Consider the following 17,368-nt stretch of genomic DNA (forward strand, 5'->3'; position numbering starts at 1 on the left):
CATTATGTTCTTGTCTTGATATCGGCATGCATTTAGGCGGAGACACTAGCACTCACATCATAATTTTTGTTTTAACCCTACAATATGCATAAATCAACTACCTCCCACAAGTAGTATATATAGTTCGTATAGGCAACACTGTTGGGTGTTCCTTGTGATAAACCATGTCAAATCACCTCATCATCAAGATCCCAGAAATTGCCTCTGCCTACTTCCCTCTCGGTTGTCTGACGCGTCTCGGTCGTCCGACGGCTGACACACTCCGGACGTCCGGCACCTGTCGGTCGTCTGACGGCTGATGCCCTCCGGACGTGTGACGCCCGTCGGACGTCCGACGCATCGAGAGCCTATATAAATAGAGGGGCGCAGGTTGGGCCTTGCCCTAGCCACCACGCGGCCTCTCCCTCTCCCTCCACAGCCGCCGCCAGCCGCCATAGGAGGTGTACCCCGCGATTTCTTCTTTCGGTTGCCCTTTTCCTCCGCGGAATCCTTCTTCCGGCCATACCCTTGGCTGATTCCATCCCTTTCTCCTTCCGATCTGCAGGTAAATCTCAGTTTCCCTTTTGATTGGTTCCCATTCTCACTAGTTCATGTGTTCATTCATGTGTCTTGACCGTGGCCCTTCCCCATTGGGTTTCCAATCGTGTAGGCTTTCCAATCATGCCCAAGATTAAGCACACTGCCCGGAAGAACTCTGCTACCTCATCCACTCGTGTCGCTCCTGGCACGGGGTCGGATGACACCGATGTACCACGTCGTCCCTTCAAACGGCTCGCTCGGCGTCCTCCTCCACAGCCCAGCTCCTCGTGTGATGGTTCTGACTTCGAGGATGAGCTTGCAGCGGAGGAACGTGTTGAATATGTTGCCGTTCAGAATACTATGCCGAAGCCGGGGACTCGCAGGCCCTCATATATGCCACCGCCTCCTCCTGAACAGCCAGCAGGTGATGCACGCCGTATCTCCTTAGAGCCTCCTCCCTCCTTGGGTCGTGAAGTCACGGACTTCACCAAAAAACCCAAATCCGCCTATTTTACTTTCCGTAGAGATGTCAACCAATTCGATGCTAAACGTGATTCTCTGGATTCACGGTTTCGCACAAATGTCCAAGCGGACGTTTTCTCTACAGTCATAGTTCCTAAAGGTATTTCTGTTCATCATTGCATTGACCTTGAGCACATCCGCACTAACCCGGCGAAATATCCGGGTGCCATTGAGCTTCTTGAGTCCTCGGGGCTAGCTGCTCCCCTTGCCTTTAAGTGTGATTTTAACAGTGGTGCCATCCACCAATTCTATGCCACTTGTTACTTTCATTCTGATGACTCCGTTAGCTGGATGACCTCTGATACGGAGTTTAGGGCCACTTATGCGGAGTTTGTTGCCGCTCTGGGTTTTCCCGACACCGGTTTCAAAATTCACAAAAGTGACCCTAACCATGCTCCCAAATCCATTGCGGCATGTGGTTCTCTTCTCAAACCACGTCATGAACTTGATGCTGATGAAAAACAGAAAGATCTCAACCAAGTGTCTATCTAGCGGTCTCCATACTTTATCATTTTTCAATGCCTTATCCGCACCATCTACCCCAAGATGGGTGACAGGGGAACCTGCAGCGGCTACTGCATTGATATCATGTCACACTTGCATGATTTTCCCAAGCGCAAGCTAAATGTGCCTCATTTTTTATGGCATGAGATTCGGCTCGCTAGTCTTCAATACAAGCGAGCCTTCCCTCATGCCCCCTTCATCTAGGCTTTCATCAACTTTATTGCTTCTTTCTCGCTTGCTCCTACTCACACGCACCACAAGTGGGTCATCCCCACTCATATGGCGGATGACTATGCTCCTAGGAAAACCCCATCCACCTCCACTCGTCGTGCTGCTTCCCGGTCAGACACTCCTTCATCCAGCTCTGCCCCTCTCAGTCGCTTTGCCAAATTCATTGGCAAAGCCCATTCTGCCATGATGAAGGCGTTCTCCTTCCAGTGCGCTCAGAACCACGATGTGGTTTCGCGCTTGATCTCCTCCAAGAATGCCCTCAAGGCTCGTCTGAGAGACTTGGGCATTCTTGATGTCAGTGACGATGAGGCTATTCCTCCTTCTGATTTTCGCTTCCCATCTGGTCCTGAGTGGGCTGATTTTCTTGACGAGGCTGGTGGCAGTGGCTTGCCTGAGGATGAGGATGATGAGGATGATGTTGCTGATGATCTCTGAGCATGGTTGACGTTTCTGGTGCCTCCCTTTTCGGTACTTGATGCCAAAGGGGGAGTAATGTATCCTAGTTTTAGTCTTTGGAGTTTTAGCTTTTGAACTCAATTTGCATGTTTGAATAATGTAATGGATAAACGACTATGATGCACTATGTATGGCTACCTATGAATGTCGTGATTGCTATGATATCATCGTATGTTATTATGTTTTGTTCTATTACTTCATATGATGATCGGTTGCCATATGATGATCTATTATCTCTACTAAGTCACATGATATCTTCGATACACACATTAAGGGGGAGCTCCGTTGATTTTACTATGCACATACTAAGGGGGAGCTCCGTACCAAACCTCTCCAAAGCTAAATGTATGTTAAATCTTTTGAGAGCTATGTATATGTTGTCATCAACTACCAAAAAGGGGGAGATTGAAAGTGCAGTCATGCCCTTAATCGAGTTTTGGTGTTAATTTCAACACATGCATAGGAAACTAATCTTATTTGTTGAGTGTATCTTAGGATGGCTTTTAAAGTACTCTTAGTAGATCGAGAATTATGTGCCAAGGTGGCTTGAGAAGATCGGGACTTATATGTCAAGAAGGCTCGGGATGGAGAAAATAAGATGTAGCCTATCCTTTAATTTACTATTCTTGAGTATAGGGATCCCGCACTATTAAGAGGGGATCACGGGTTTTGCGATAAACTTGCTCAAACTACATCTCTACTTTTCTACCCATACCACATCTCCACTGCTCTGCTTTGATCCCAAAACAGAACCAATGCCTCGGACATTCGGCTTCCTCCGGACGTCCGAGGGCCGGACACCCGACCACTTCGGAAATCCGGAACCTTATACCAGAGCCAAAGTCTCAGACATCCGGCTCCCTCCGGACGTCCGAGGGCAGGACGCCCGACCACTTCGGAAAACCGGAACCTTGCACCAGAATCAAATAACTCGGACTTCCGGCCTCCCCCTGTCGTTCGAGGGCCGGACGTCCGACCACTTTCGGAAATCCGGTGCCCTTGAACAGAGCTGAACTCTCGTACATCCAACCTTCTCTTCGGACGTCCGGTCCCTGTTCGACTACACAGTGGCAAACTGATATGAACACTCCTTCGGTTGTCCGATGCCTGTCGGATGTCCGGAAACCGTCGGACGTCCGACCACTGTCAGACTTAAGTGACCCCAACGGTTATTTTAGTCTCCCCACTATATATACCCCCTCCCACTTCGTGAGAGGGGGTCCAACACAACAAGAACACTTACAAGAACACCTTCTTCCTCACTCACTCTTGCCTACACCCAATCTTAGATCCCAAGAGCATTTGTGATCCCCTTTGAGTGTTGTTCCAATCAAAAGATAGATCGTCTCCTTCTCCTCCTCTCCACCAAAGCGATTTGTGATTTGAGCAAGTTTTGAGCAATCCCCGTGATCTTGTTACTCTTGTAGGTTGGAGACTCCTAGGCGGTAGGAGTCTTCGAAGAGGAATCAAACCTTTGTGATTACCCCCGAAAAGTTTGTGAGGGTTTGGAAGCCACCTCAAGGCTTACCACTAGTGGTTGAGAAACGCCTTCGTGGTGTTGTCTCAAAGGGAGAATAGGGTGAGCCTTCGTGGTAACATCCGCCCCTCTAACGGTGACGTAGCTTCCCTCCAAGGAAGTGAACACCGGGATACATTCTCGTCTCTCTTGGAGTTTTGATTATCCCTAACCCTAACTCTCTACTTGTGTTAATCCTTATTACGTACTTGCATTTGATTATAGTTTACCGGTTGCCTTACTTTACTCTAAATAGCTTACTCTTTGACTTTGCAATTATTAGGCTCACTCTCATATTCCGCACCATTGCCTAAAATTGCTAAGTAACTATTAAAATTTGGAACTGTACCTATTCACCCCCCCCCCTCTAGGTCCATCTCGATCCTTTTCAGACGTGTCAGTTATCAAGCTATTCACACAAAAAATTAACCGAGGGTATTTCATCAACGTGCCTCCCTCCATCCGATCGCCAAATTTACCAAGACCGAGGTACATAAGTTATCCGGTCAGCGATGTATGAGTTACCGTGATTTTCACATAAAATTTATCGGGGGTATATTTCATCACTTCTCTTCGCCAAAGGTGCCACGATCGGACTGCATAAGTCATCAGGTCTCCGATATGTGAGTTATCATGCTATTCACACCAAAGTTACCGGGGGATATTTCATCAACCCCCACCACCATGCCAAAGTTATCAGGACTTGGTTATATAAGTTATCAGGTTTGTGATATGCGAGTTACCCTGATATTCACACAATAGTGACCGGGGAGTATCCCCTTGGTCGCCAAAATTACCACAGTGTCATAACTCTAGATGAGTTGGTAAAATAGTCTACTTAAGTGCCAAAAAATATCGAAACATAGAAGAGGAGACAAGTTAAATAGCCTATTTGATTTTATTTTATTATAAAAACGGTACATAGGTGAGCCGGTTGGTTAGTTGAGTTACCTCATAAGAGTTTAAGGATCGAACTGAATCATGTTGTGCGCACCATTTTTTTATATGAATAAAATACAAAAACAAAAATAACGTACTATGATTTTCAGAAGAAGGAAACAATTTTCAAGAGAAGGGGAAGTCCTAAAACAAACGGGGGGTCGTACTAGAAGTTAGCAATCTCGTTTTTCAAATCAATCAACGACAACGAGTCTATAAAAACGTAGGGAAACGCTTCCAGTCGGCGCATCGGCCGAATTGTTCGACCGGTCGCTCGGTGCCCGCACGGCTAGCTGGCCAGGGCATGCAACATTTTTCCGTCCAGATTTACTGCAACCACGTTTAAATTTGCTACAACCATTTCTCATTTTGCTACAATTTGTCCATTAAAAAAGTTATATCCACGTTTGGTTGCAACTCGAGTTTGTTGAATTTTTTTGCTACAACCGCCTTTTGATTTTTGTTACAACCATGTTAATTTTTGCTACAACCGGTATCATTTTTTGCTGCAACCGCTCATTAAAAAAGTTGCATACACGTTCGTGAGAGTTGCAACCCGAGTTCACCGGATTGTTTTGTTACAACCCACATTTTGTTTTGCTACCACGCATCATCAACGTCTTTTTTTTTGTTTCGACCATGTTGATATTTTTTTGTTACATTCATATTTTTGTTGCAACGGTGGACGAAATTTACTACGTCGTGGCCTAAATTTGCTGCATCGAAGGATTTTTGCTGCATGAAAGATCTAAAGGTGTGGCCCATGGATCTAACGACTGGGCTGCGACCGACGCGAGCGTTCGGACCGGCGAACCGGCGCCTAGTACTGCCCAAAAACATATCAATCCGGAACACCTTCTTACCACCAAGAGAAAAAAACGTTATCATGTGATCTTATAGCATCAATAATAGTACATGCAGCCATCAATACATAAAAAAATCACATAAATATGTGTTGGTACGAAATCACATCACCAAAGATCCACCAAATCATCACATTATAAATTAAAAAAACACGCTCTATCATCTCCTCCACCCGCCAAACTAAATAATTCCATCAGTTTCAAAATATAAGGAGTGCTATTTTTTTAAAGTCAAATTTCTTTAACTTTAATCAAGTTCAGAGTAAAGATATTATCATCCACAATATTAAACAAAGAAAGTATAAAAATCCATTTCATGATAAATCTAATTATAACGATTTGATGTTATAAATTTTGATATATTTCTCTACAAATTTGATTAAACTTAAAAGGTTTAACTTCTCCAAAATTTAGTATATCTTGTGAAAAATATGAGAACATACATCTTGAATTTTGAAACGGTGATTAATTTTTTTAAACCTGACAACACCAACAATGACACAGCAAAGCACGCCCAACCCTTATAGTGTATATGATGACTTCTAGGATGATGAGAAAACTTAGTATGTACTCATGCATAGGACCTCACACATACAAATACCACAACAATTGCGTCAATATAGTGCATGTAGTTTTTCCAAATCATGTTTGGCACTTCATGTAGTTTTTCCAAATCATGTTTGGCACCAGTTCCAAAGTCCTAACTTGTACTCACATTTAAATGTGAATTACGAAAGTTAGTCCCCCATTAAATATTTACAATCTCCATTGAATTGAAACATGAATTTTAAATCTAGTACTCTACAATCCAAAAGTTTTAATCTACATGAATTCAATACACACACACACACTCTCTCACTCTCTGTGTTTAGATCTCCCCATCTATCTCAGTCTCATACTGTCATACACTCATACGCAGCTATGAAGAGACTTCTGCTTCATGCAGAGTTATCACCGCATGCAGGTACCTTTGTGACCATGTTTGGAACCCTTCTTTCTACTGGATTGCATCTAGAAGACTCTTTGTAACTTTGTTGCTTAATTAGAAAAATACCAACGCTCACTAAAAAACAGGCATATCAAATTTTCACAAACTTCTCGAATCTGTTATTTAATAGTTCACTGTACAAATTATACAACAAAAGCTCTTTGGAGCAGTGAGTTCAACTGTCCCATAGGTGTTCCCTCTGATTGTAAAGGAGAAAAAACCTGAACCCCACTGGATCTTGGAAGGGGGCAAGGAGAAGCCGGAAGAAAAATAACATGACCTGCTCATCAGTCGTTACACGTTACCTTCTTTCCGTGGTTAGCATTCACACTGGAACGTGGAGCTGGGAATACATCTGTTATCAGGGGCGATCTTTCGAATACCTATCTCACTGACTGCTCGGACTGCTTGAGGGGATACATGTATTCTGTCCATCAGGTTTACCTTCGGTGCCTCAAGAATCGTCTTTGGGGGTGACAATGCCCACTGCATTGCCCAAATAGCAAGAGGCCGCATGTATACCAGCGACCTGTAATGCCCATCTGTGGTCCATCCTTCCGGTGTTTGGAACCAATACCTGCAGTATAACCAATATTCTTTATTCAGAACAACATACGGTTTGCCACGCACATTGATGTTGCAAATTGCTGGTACAACTGCTGCCAACACTAGATAGATTATCATAGACCTTTTTCTCTTTTCAAATTGAGTGTAAAAAAAAACAACCTCTGCAATAGATTATTATGGATAGCAGCACAAAGCAAGCAGTAATAGAATGAAGAAACAAACGGTATCTGAGATAATGATTATGAAGGTGAAAGAGTGCCAAACAATGTGAAAGGCAGCACTTACCCGTATCCATCTTCTGACCAGCCAGCAAGAAATATTCCTTCTGCAGTGATAAAACCTTGATGCTCCATCCCATGGAGCAACATGTTTGCTGCAACACCGTATGTAACACCAGTCCAGATTTCCCGAGACTGCATGCATGTCTCATCCACCTTTCCCTTAGGAGTCATGCCATTTACAGCTCCCATCCGTCCTCCTTTTACCTTCATGACATTGAATTCAAATATTTTCTGCAGAGCACTTCTTATTTTGTGCTCATCGAAAATTGGAGGCAAGCCTGACGATGCGGCGTACCACTGTCCTGCAAGCTGATCAGCCTGAATGGACCGGCTATTGCTGCTTGTACCACTGTCATAATTGAAATAAGACCCATTCCATAACTTCGCCTCGTACACTGCTTTAGCTTTCATGAACTTCAGCTTGTACTTTTCAGCGTATGGACGATCCCCGAGGCGATGAGCCATTGTAGCAGCAGCTTGAAGTGCAGCAAGCCAGAGGCCACCACAGTAGGCACTGATTCCATGAACAGTCCAAGCATCATAGGTTTGATCAGGAAATCCATCATTCTCAATGAGACCATCACCATCGCGATCAAACTGATCCATGTAGTCCATTGCTGCACTGACTGCAGGCCATACATCTCTACCAAATGTCATATCACCTGTGGCAGCAAAGTCTCTGTATACCTGGAGTACAAACTTGGGATTTAGATCTTTCCATTTGCTTGTATCGTGTATGTTATAGGCATTCATTTCGTGCCACGGATCATGTGTTCCTAGGTCATGAGGAACAGCACCTTTGACTTTACGGATTCCTGAGGTGCCATCAGCCAAAAATTTGACTCTCCGCTGATCTTCATACAGAACAGCATCAGCAAAATCACGTTGAATACTCAGCTCTATCTTGGGGAACAAATCGAGGAGAGCAAAAGAAGCATAGAAATGCACATCATACGTGTTCCACATGATGTATTCCACTCCCTCCAGGTACAAGAATTTACCGACATTTTCAGGGCCATCCTTGGAAAGTAAATAAGGAATCGGTTCCTGCAACCCAAGTCCACTGGTTTGTTCAGGCATCTGCGATCCATGAACTGCTACATACGTTGACACGCTTCGCTCTTCACCATTAGGCAGGTCGTCTCCATCAGAGACTTGCTCTGCTGCTGGCTTGACATGGTTATCTTTAACTGATTCTGATTTAGCACCCTTCTTTGAATATTTATGTTGGTAAGCAGGACTTGCTTCACTAATTGCTGGAGGTTGACCATCTACATCATCAGAAGGAAGGAACATATATATAAGGATGGGTACTACACACGGAAGGGCAGTAGGTGCTAAAAAGGAACTCTGGCAATTGCAATGTAATTATCCTCGTAACCGTAGTTTAAAGGGAAGACCAGACCAGTGAGTGAACCGGTCGAGAGACTGACTCAATTGTTCGCTGGTCGGATCGCTGGCTAGGATGGTTCAATGCGGATAAAACCAACGTATTTTCGTTGATATTTAAGCTAGTTTAAAAAAACTCAGGTTGCATGGGTACAAATAGTATTAGTAGTACTTCATCAATAAATCACAAAACCAGCTCAGACTAATTGCTCTTTGGTCTTCAGCAGGATGTGCTTGCAGGTCGATAGTCCAGAGTTCGATCCCCACCTTATACACATCGTTCGGTTTTTTAAGGTTTTCTGCCAAAATAGTCCTTTAATCTTATTGAACCGGACAAGATGCTGGTTCTGGTTTTTCGGTCGAAATGCCAGCCCGGTTCAGTTTTGAAACTATGCTCGTGACATCCAGTTCTTATACTATGCTAGACATAAAACCATTGAGAAGTATTGATACGGCATACCTGTCCAAACAGTCCCCCCAGCTACAAGAAAATAAAGCTCGTTAAAAAGGGTGAACTTGTACCTGCAGATAAGACTTCCACTAGTCAAGATTTAGTTTTTGTGTAAGAGGAAGTTGAGACATCGGGTATCATTGTTTGAAGAAACAAAAAATATATTATTGAGACAGAAGTATAGAGCTCCAATGGTCAAATAAATTATTGCTTTCATCCCATGCGTAACAACACCCAGGAAGGGATCAGCAGGCTGCTACATGAATTAGAAGAAGCTTACACAGAATGAGTTGATGCATTCAACAATGGTATCAGACGAAGGTCGAAACAATCATATGCTGATGCCTAGAACAATAGAGGAATGATAAGACAAATCTGCCAGATGACCTGTGTGAGGGATTGGGTACATATAGGTTTAAGTGAGAGTTGAGAGAATAACTATGAGAGATCAGATTGATTCTTCTTGGTTGTCTCAAAACGTAAACAAAACAGCAGTCTTATATACTGAATGTCCATGCCTTTGACTCTCCTGGTCATGGTTCTAAATATTGTGTGTATCGGTCAATATTGCAGTATCGGTTGGCTGCGATATTGTGCACCGGCCGATACATCCGTCATCTCAGCCACAATATCGGTCACATTTGCCTAAACTGACACAAGTCCAATATCCAATGTTTGAACCTTGCTCCTAACACGATACAATTAGACTTATAAGACCTTTTTTTATGCAATTATATAATTTCCCAATGGTCTCTCCTCTTTCCTGTTTACCTGCTGCTGCGACTCCTTGCAAAACACTAAGGACCATACCCATCTGCTGCAATACAACTACCCTGGCCTTTTTGCTGGCCGTCCGGTCGCATGCAATGTACTAACATCCACAGGACAATCAGTGTCATGAAAAGGTGGGCAGATGCGGAACCAGTCAACTATTTTCGCATCGAGTTTTCGGTAGTCACGAGATAAGTCCTTTTACAGCTGAGCACACGAATGAGGGGAACAGGTGCCGATCTTTTACCACTGACAAGAGTTCAATATTCTGACTTGACCCTTTTTTAAAATAATTAAGCAAGTTATAAGGTTAGACCAGATCATGCTTTAGAGGTGCAAATGCACAACTTGATAATGACTATATAGAAGCAGGAGACAAAGCTTATACCATTCTGGGAGTTTTTCATCCTTGAGTATGGGGTCTTGCCACTTCTCGATCTCTTCTTCCCAAAGTCTATATTCTGCGAAGAAAGGAAGGATCATACAACAGCATATCCGAAGGCAAATAAATAATTGATAAGTGAATCAGTAATGCAAGGACCAATACTGCACCCATCACAGCAACACTACAACAGTTCTGTTGTCAATCCAATATGAATTACCACACTGCACTTAAAAGTCTAGCAAGTGGCGAAAGGCATACTTGTTAAGGCATCATGTACCAAATTAATAGATGATGATCTTTCAGAAGTTCCATAAAATTCGGTGTACCTCCTGCAACATGAGAAAATATATGAGTTATCTCTCATGATTAGGGCATTACAGCATACTAACAGTTAGTTGCACATGAACTAACAGATTCACTTGTTAGGTACCACCGTACTGACTCTGTATTCCTTCATACAATCCCATAAAAACAAAAAAGGAAAGGCGTCTGATGTGTTCAATGTGAACATACAACTAAAAATGGGAACTCCAATGAAACATTTGACCATGTTGTGAGTGTTGCTTTATAAGTAAAACTTTGTAGATAGATGCTAGCACAATGTACATAGAATTGACAAAAGTGTTTTCCCTTTTGTTGAAGCAACAGAGCACTCACCTGTTATATGTGCACCCCTTCTGAAACTTCACTTTAGGTGAGGACCAAGCCAAAGCAAATGCCACAGTACACCTACCATGCGGCTCCACCCAAGTAGATGCTGAGACAGCCGCACAAAGTGTCTCCCCTGAAGAAGAAGGCATACTACAACCAGCATTGAAATTTTCCCGACTGAAGTGGCCATCCTGAGGAATAAGGTAGAAAAATGGAACAGAATAAAAATATTAGCTTTATACAGATATATAATATGTTACTAGTGTAAATACGAGAACAAATCAAGAGATAAATGGTATGACAAATCAGCCATATCCATACTGCAACATTGGAAGAAAGAGGTATCAGCGATTTACCTTTGACATAGTATCCCACATTTCCTTTGCCGAAACATGGTTCTCTCCAGAAAGACCAAAAACAGGCAAGACTGTCACACTCACATTCTGAGTTTCGCAGGCAGCAATAGAGAAAGTAACTGGAGGATTATCCTTTGCTGTTCTGCAACATACAGCTTGTCATCATGCAGATGAACAACATAATGCAAAAGAATTCATAAAGTTGATGTCATTATTTGAAAGCAGAGGGTTTGGAACTCACTTGTGATGCAAAAGCACTCCTGACACTCCGTCATCCCCACTGAGAACAGTAATGAGATCATACGATTGAGTACCAATGTTCCAGAGGGCCAACAGCACACAAAGGTATATTAACAGATCTACTTACATGAAGGGCTCATTGAAGTGGCCTCCTGAATGATGAGAAAAACCTCCAATGGAATTCTGTATTTGATAAGATATGTCACTAAAAGCTCATCCAATTTTCGCACTCTCAGTTCTATTATAATAAATTAAAGATCAAATAATATTTGAGTGTAAAACGAGTTCTGAGGTTTCAATAATTGTATCTTCGGAAACAGTTTTTAACTCTGTTTTAAGGGATAGAACCTACAGCAAACAGTTATTTATCCATTCCTCTACACCTGGAATAATAATGAAAAATGCAACCCTCAGTTTTGGACTTTGGTATTTCTTTAGTTGTAGCAGCTACACAACCTGTTATCTATTTATTACTACACACACCAAACTCTACAAATATATGATACGCGTGATTGTGTTTATTCTAAAAGAAGAACTCTACAAAAGCATCTGCCTCCCACACAGACTTGATTTCAAATGAACATCAAGCACTTCTGATCCTGAACCTCAGGAGCAGAATGTTAGGGTATTTATCAAGATGCGCCATGATGTAAGGGACAGCAGTTACTACTGGAGATGTCTACCAGTTCTCTTATTCAAAAATGTGTCTGCCAGCGGTAATACAGTTGCATCAGTAAAGGTGTACATAAGCTTTAGTTGTATGCTTACCGCCCATGTCATCAACAGGCTCACTTTTGCACGGTCTCTCCCGGTATTCACCAGCTATAATAAATATAACAAAAAGAAGGAATGGCCAAGTAAATATATCAGATAGAAAAGATTTATTTGTATTAATAGCATCTCCACGTGTAAAACATATATGAAACTCAACTGGAACTCATGTACACAATATCACTGAAATATTCATTTAACTGCAATTATGTGATATCCCAAAATTTTCAAAACCACAGCTGTAACTGGAGATGCTTTTGTATCTTTTATATTCTGAAACATTATCCTGACCATATCAAAACTCTACTATCAAGGGAATATCTTATCTGAAGTTGTCATATTAAGTTTGGCAACGTCTTTCGAGTATAACATATAGGGAAATACAGGTACATAAGAGGCTATGCGAATATATCGACTGCAGTCTGCAGGTGCCAATTTAGAATAAAACAATTGAGCAAGTCACGTACAGTGTACACAAACACAGATGTCGGAAGACTGCTATCCTTGTAATCATGAGGAATGAATGGTGATATCTGGCGGCATGAGATTTTAAGGTCTGGATCTGGCTCACCTGCATTCATGGGAGATTCATAATCTTTAGTTTAGAGCATGTCTCAGCAATCAAGAAATGTCATTACCAAGTTTATAATAGCAAAGCTGGGAGTAAATATAATTCACTTCCATAGTGCCATACCATCGTAAATAGTCCAGGCCCTAGGAAACAATGCATGATAGGTTGAGTGTTGACCGCTCAGGTTCCAGTCCCATGATGAAATTCCAGAGTCATTACATTTCCTGAAACCATCGAAGGCATCAAGCCATCAACAAAGTGTACTTTCTTCTGTGGAGGATTTAACATTACAAAACAAAATCTCTACTACACAAATTGGTGGAGGTTCATTAAGCGAGCTATGTTGCTTCCACATGATTATCTTGTATAACCAAACAGCACACAATTGCGATAATGATATCCTGTTCACAAATTTGACAATTTTACTTACAATGTGTGTGCCATATCGTTGGTACTTAAATAACAACAACAACAACAACAACAACAACAAAGCCTTTAGTCCCAAACAAGTTGGGATAGGCTAGAGGTGAAACCAATAAGATCTCGCGACCAACTCATGGTTCTGGCACATGGATAGCAAGCTTCCACGCACCCCTGTCCACGGCTAGTTCTTTGGTGATGCTCCAATCCTTTAGATCTCTCTTTACGGACTCTTCCCATGTCATGTTCGGTCTACCCCAACCTCTCTTGACATTATCAGCATGCTTTAGCCGTCCGCTATGCACTGGGGCTTCTGGAGGCCTGCGCTGAATATGCCCAAACCATCTCAGACGATGTTGGACAAGCTTCTCTTCAATTGGCGCTACCCCAACTCTATCTCGTATATCATCATTCCGGATTCGGTCCTTCCTTGTGTGGACACACATCCATCTCAACATGCGCATCTCCGCCACACCTAGTTGTTGCACATGTCGCCTTTTAGTCAGCCAACACTCAGCGGCATATAACATTGCTGGTCGAACCGCCGTCCTATAAAACTTGCCTTTTAGCTTTTGTGGCACCCTCTTGTCACAGAGAATGCCAGAAGCTTGGCGCCACTTCATCCATCCGGCTTTAATTCGATGGTTCACATCTTCATCGATATCCCCATCCTTCTGCAACATTGACCCCAAATAACGAAAGGTGTCCTTCTGAGGTACCACCTGCCCATCAAGGCTAACATCCCCCTCCTCGTGCTTAGTAGTACTGAAAGCGCACCTCATGTACTCGGTCTTAGTCCTACTAAGTCTAAAACCTTTCGATTCCAAGGTTTGCCTCCATACCTCCAACTTCCTGTTGACCCCGTCCGAGTATCATCGACTAGCACCACATCGTCCGCAAAGAGCATACACCATGGGATATCTCCTTGTATATCCCTTGTGACCTCATCCATCACCAAGGCAAAAAGATAAGGGTTCAAAGCTGACCCCTGATGCAGTCCTATCTTAATCGGGAAGTCATCAGTGTCGCCATCACTTGTTCGAACACTTGTCACAACATTATCATACAACCAACTGATACAGATTATACAGGTTGATCTGCCCACATATAAATTCCAAAAGGAGATAAAAAAGAGAGTCCAGGCAAACCAGAAGAATAGATGCAAGAAGGCAGAGTATAAACTGGTTTAGCTAGGAGTGATTGTGATTTGTGAACAACATCGAATCAAATAAACAAAAAATTCAGTCTGGACTCTTAAAAGGCAAACAAGGTGTGTACATGCTGAAGCTAAATCAAATAAAACAAAAATTCAGTCTGGTTCCGCAATGTATTGCAAAATTACATTGCTCATGACTAGTAAGCTCGAACCAAATAAACCAGGCTAAAATCTTACTTTAAGCCTTCATGGTGTCCCGGAGCCAATACCGATGAGTATTTTTTATTCCCACTGTCTCGTGATACAAATATCTGAAAGAGCATAATATTTACGAGAAATCAATAACAATGTTGTGAGAGAAATTGATACTGGACAGAGCACTAAAGTAAAAGGCTGAACGTATAGATACCGAAAAAGGCTTTCGCCCCGCTTTATAAATAAAGCAAACCGCCAGACCAATACAAACAACATAGGTTCAACACACACACACACAAACGCACATAAGTGGCACAGGACACCACCAAAGGGTTCCGCTGAGGGCACAGCTCAACAAGCCCTAAGAAACATAAACACGCACACGGCACACCCACACCCAACACCGGCTGAACGTATAGATGATGTACGTTTACATGCCAAAACACACATACATACACGTAATGTTCCCTGGCGAACGTTCGCTGGGAACAGGTGGCATTTCGAACGTTTTTTATGGCATTTTTAGTTGTGTGTGAGATGGCAGTTTCTTCAAAGCAACATGGCATTTTCTGGGAAGATGGTAGTTTTGAGACTTCATCCCAGAAAATGCCATGTCACTCCAAAGAAACTGCCATCCAAACACAACTAAAAATACCGTAACAACATTCAAAATGCCACGTGTTCCCAGCGAACGTTCGCCAGATAAGAGGGTCCTAAATACAAGCCTGCTCACAAATATACAACAACGAAATGGAAAGTTCATTTTTCAGTAACCAATAAGGAATCTGCACAAGAATGCTATCGATGCACAGCCATTAAAATACATGGAAACGCGATGTCATCTTATATCAACATTTATCCCCCAAAACTGCTAGCACCAAGCAATTTCGCAGTTGAGCACAGTAGCAGCAACACAGGAAGTATGTAATACTCCCTCCGTCCCAAAATAAGTGTTGCTGCCTTAGTACTATATTTGTACTACCTTAGTACTATATTTGCGACACTTATTTTGGGACGGAGGGAGTAATTAACTAAAGGTCTTTAGCTGGCAACAGCAAGATAAGATGGAAGCATTACAGAAAACTGGTTCTCCATGACCGGCGAATTCTCACACAAACCAGGAATGATGTGCCAATTCTTGAACTCTCCCCTGAATCCTCTTGAAATGCTACCACTCCTGCGAACGTAATCTACTAATATCAAAATCTATAACCTACATGATAAGAACACAAATGAAGGAGATTAAAGAGAGAAACAACAGTCCAGGAAGTCATACCCCATCCCTCCGAGCGGCACACCCTGTGAAGCGGACGGCTTACATCTCTCTCTTGTAAACGGATCAATAGGAGCTTTCTGCAAAAGCACAAATGCAGGCCCCATTCTGTTACCACAGAGTCTTCCACTACAATGCTACACAGTTTCTTGAAATGAATATGTGCTAGAGAATATTACCCTTCCATGGGAGGCCTCCTCACGGACATATGACCAAAGCCTCACCCCGAGGGTCATCTGATAAATTTGGATTGCAAGAAAAAGATTAGCAGCTACTGCGACAAATTGAACGAGTGACAGGAACCAAACGCCACAATAACCCCACACAGCTATTTATGGAATCCAAATCATTGCAACATACCATCTTCATTGCTTCCATGAAGGTGACGCTGAATTCTTTGAGTATGTTGGCGTGACTGTTCAGCCTCCTCCGCCATGCCTGCTCCGGCGGCGATCCGCCGTCCAAGTCCAGCTGCCAAAAATTTCCAGCACCACACGATAACATCAGTACACCACACCGATGCCACACACACCACAGCCCAAACGAGGCACCGAAACAGCGAATGAGTAAACAAAATTCGCCGCGATTGAGACGCGAGCTCGCCTCACCAGTTGCAGGGCGGTCCGGCCCACATACTCCTCCGGTGGCCACGAATTCTTACGGCAGTGGAATAGGTGGCCGCTCACCATCTCCGCTCACCCTCCAATGCCACAGCCTCCTCCCACCCCCGCACGATCTGTCACACGCCCCAGCCGCCTAGCAGAGGCCCGAACCGGAGGCTGAGACGAAACCAGGAGATCCACAGGTGGTGGGCCGCCTCATGAGCTCCTCCGGGCGCGTGGATCCCAGCACCCGGCGCTGCTCCTCGCAGAGACTCCGCGCGTCGATCCGCCGCCGACGGCGACGGCCGTCCTCTCGGAACCGATCCGGCACAGCCGCTAACGCGGGGCGCGCGTGCTCGCTCGCTCGATTGGACCAAGTCTGATCGAAGCGAAAACCTGGAATGGAATTTGCGCTTGCCCGCTCGCTGGAGGCCCACTTTTTGCTGCTGCTAAGCTGTGTTGGCGGGTGTGGTGGGAGAAGCGCGGCTGCGAGGAAGATGACGAGGAGGGGAAGCGGAGGCTCAACTTTTTGAGATGGGAAGGAACGAAAGTGGCTACGTATGTACCCGCCGGTATGCGCTTATGGGGGTTGTAATAGCAGTTTCGTTGTGTGTTTTCGTTGTGTTTTTTCTGTGATACTGTAGTAAATTTGGGCCCTCGAGTGACGCGTCATCGAACAGTGACCAACCACGCCTCATATGTTAGCTTTCACAAAGGCATCCTTCGTATTCGAAACCCCAACTCCATGTAA

General features: G+C 43.5%; 1 protein-coding gene across 1 annotated transcript; it reads right to left on the reverse strand.

Moving 5' to 3' along the window:
- Positions 1-6,634: 6,634 nt before the first annotated feature.
- On the reverse strand, positions 6,635-17,183 carry LOC123430828 (non-lysosomal glucosylceramidase-like). Its single transcript, XM_045114669.1, has 18 exons — positions 16,624-17,183; positions 16,376-16,486; positions 16,195-16,251; positions 16,019-16,095; positions 15,820-15,919; positions 14,785-14,858; positions 13,095-13,195; positions 12,868-12,971; positions 12,398-12,451; positions 11,757-11,812; positions 11,631-11,669; positions 11,390-11,531; positions 11,040-11,224; positions 10,641-10,711; positions 10,386-10,458; positions 9,236-9,297; positions 7,391-8,657; positions 6,635-7,115 (listed from the first exon to the last, which is right to left on the reverse strand). The coding sequence occupies exons 1-18, from the start codon at positions 16,702-16,704 to the stop codon at positions 6,857-6,859; spliced, it is 2,913 nt and encodes a 970-aa protein (XP_044970604.1). The 5' UTR covers positions 16,705-17,183; the 3' UTR covers positions 6,635-6,856.
- Between the last annotated feature and the right edge of the window lie 185 nt (positions 17,184-17,368).

Source organism: Hordeum vulgare, chromosome 1H, assembly GCF_904849725.1.
Source record: "Hordeum vulgare subsp. vulgare chromosome 1H, MorexV3_pseudomolecules_assembly, whole genome shotgun sequence".
NCBI classification, from domain to species: domain Eukaryota; kingdom Viridiplantae; phylum Streptophyta; class Magnoliopsida; order Poales; family Poaceae; genus Hordeum; species Hordeum vulgare.

Coding starts and splice junctions, on each gene's coding strand:
- LOC123430828 (XM_045114669.1), bottom strand. CDS start 16,704: ATGGTGAGCGGCCACCTATTCCACTGCCGTAAGAATTCGTGGCCACCG. Junction 16,252..16,375: donor TCATGGAAGCAATGAAGATG/GTATGTTGCAAT, acceptor CAAATTTATCAG/ATGACCCTCGGGGTGAGGCT. Junction 11,532..11,630: donor GGAGTGCTTTTGCATCACAA/GTGAGTTCCAAA, acceptor TGTATGTTGCAG/AACAGCAAAGGATAATCCTC.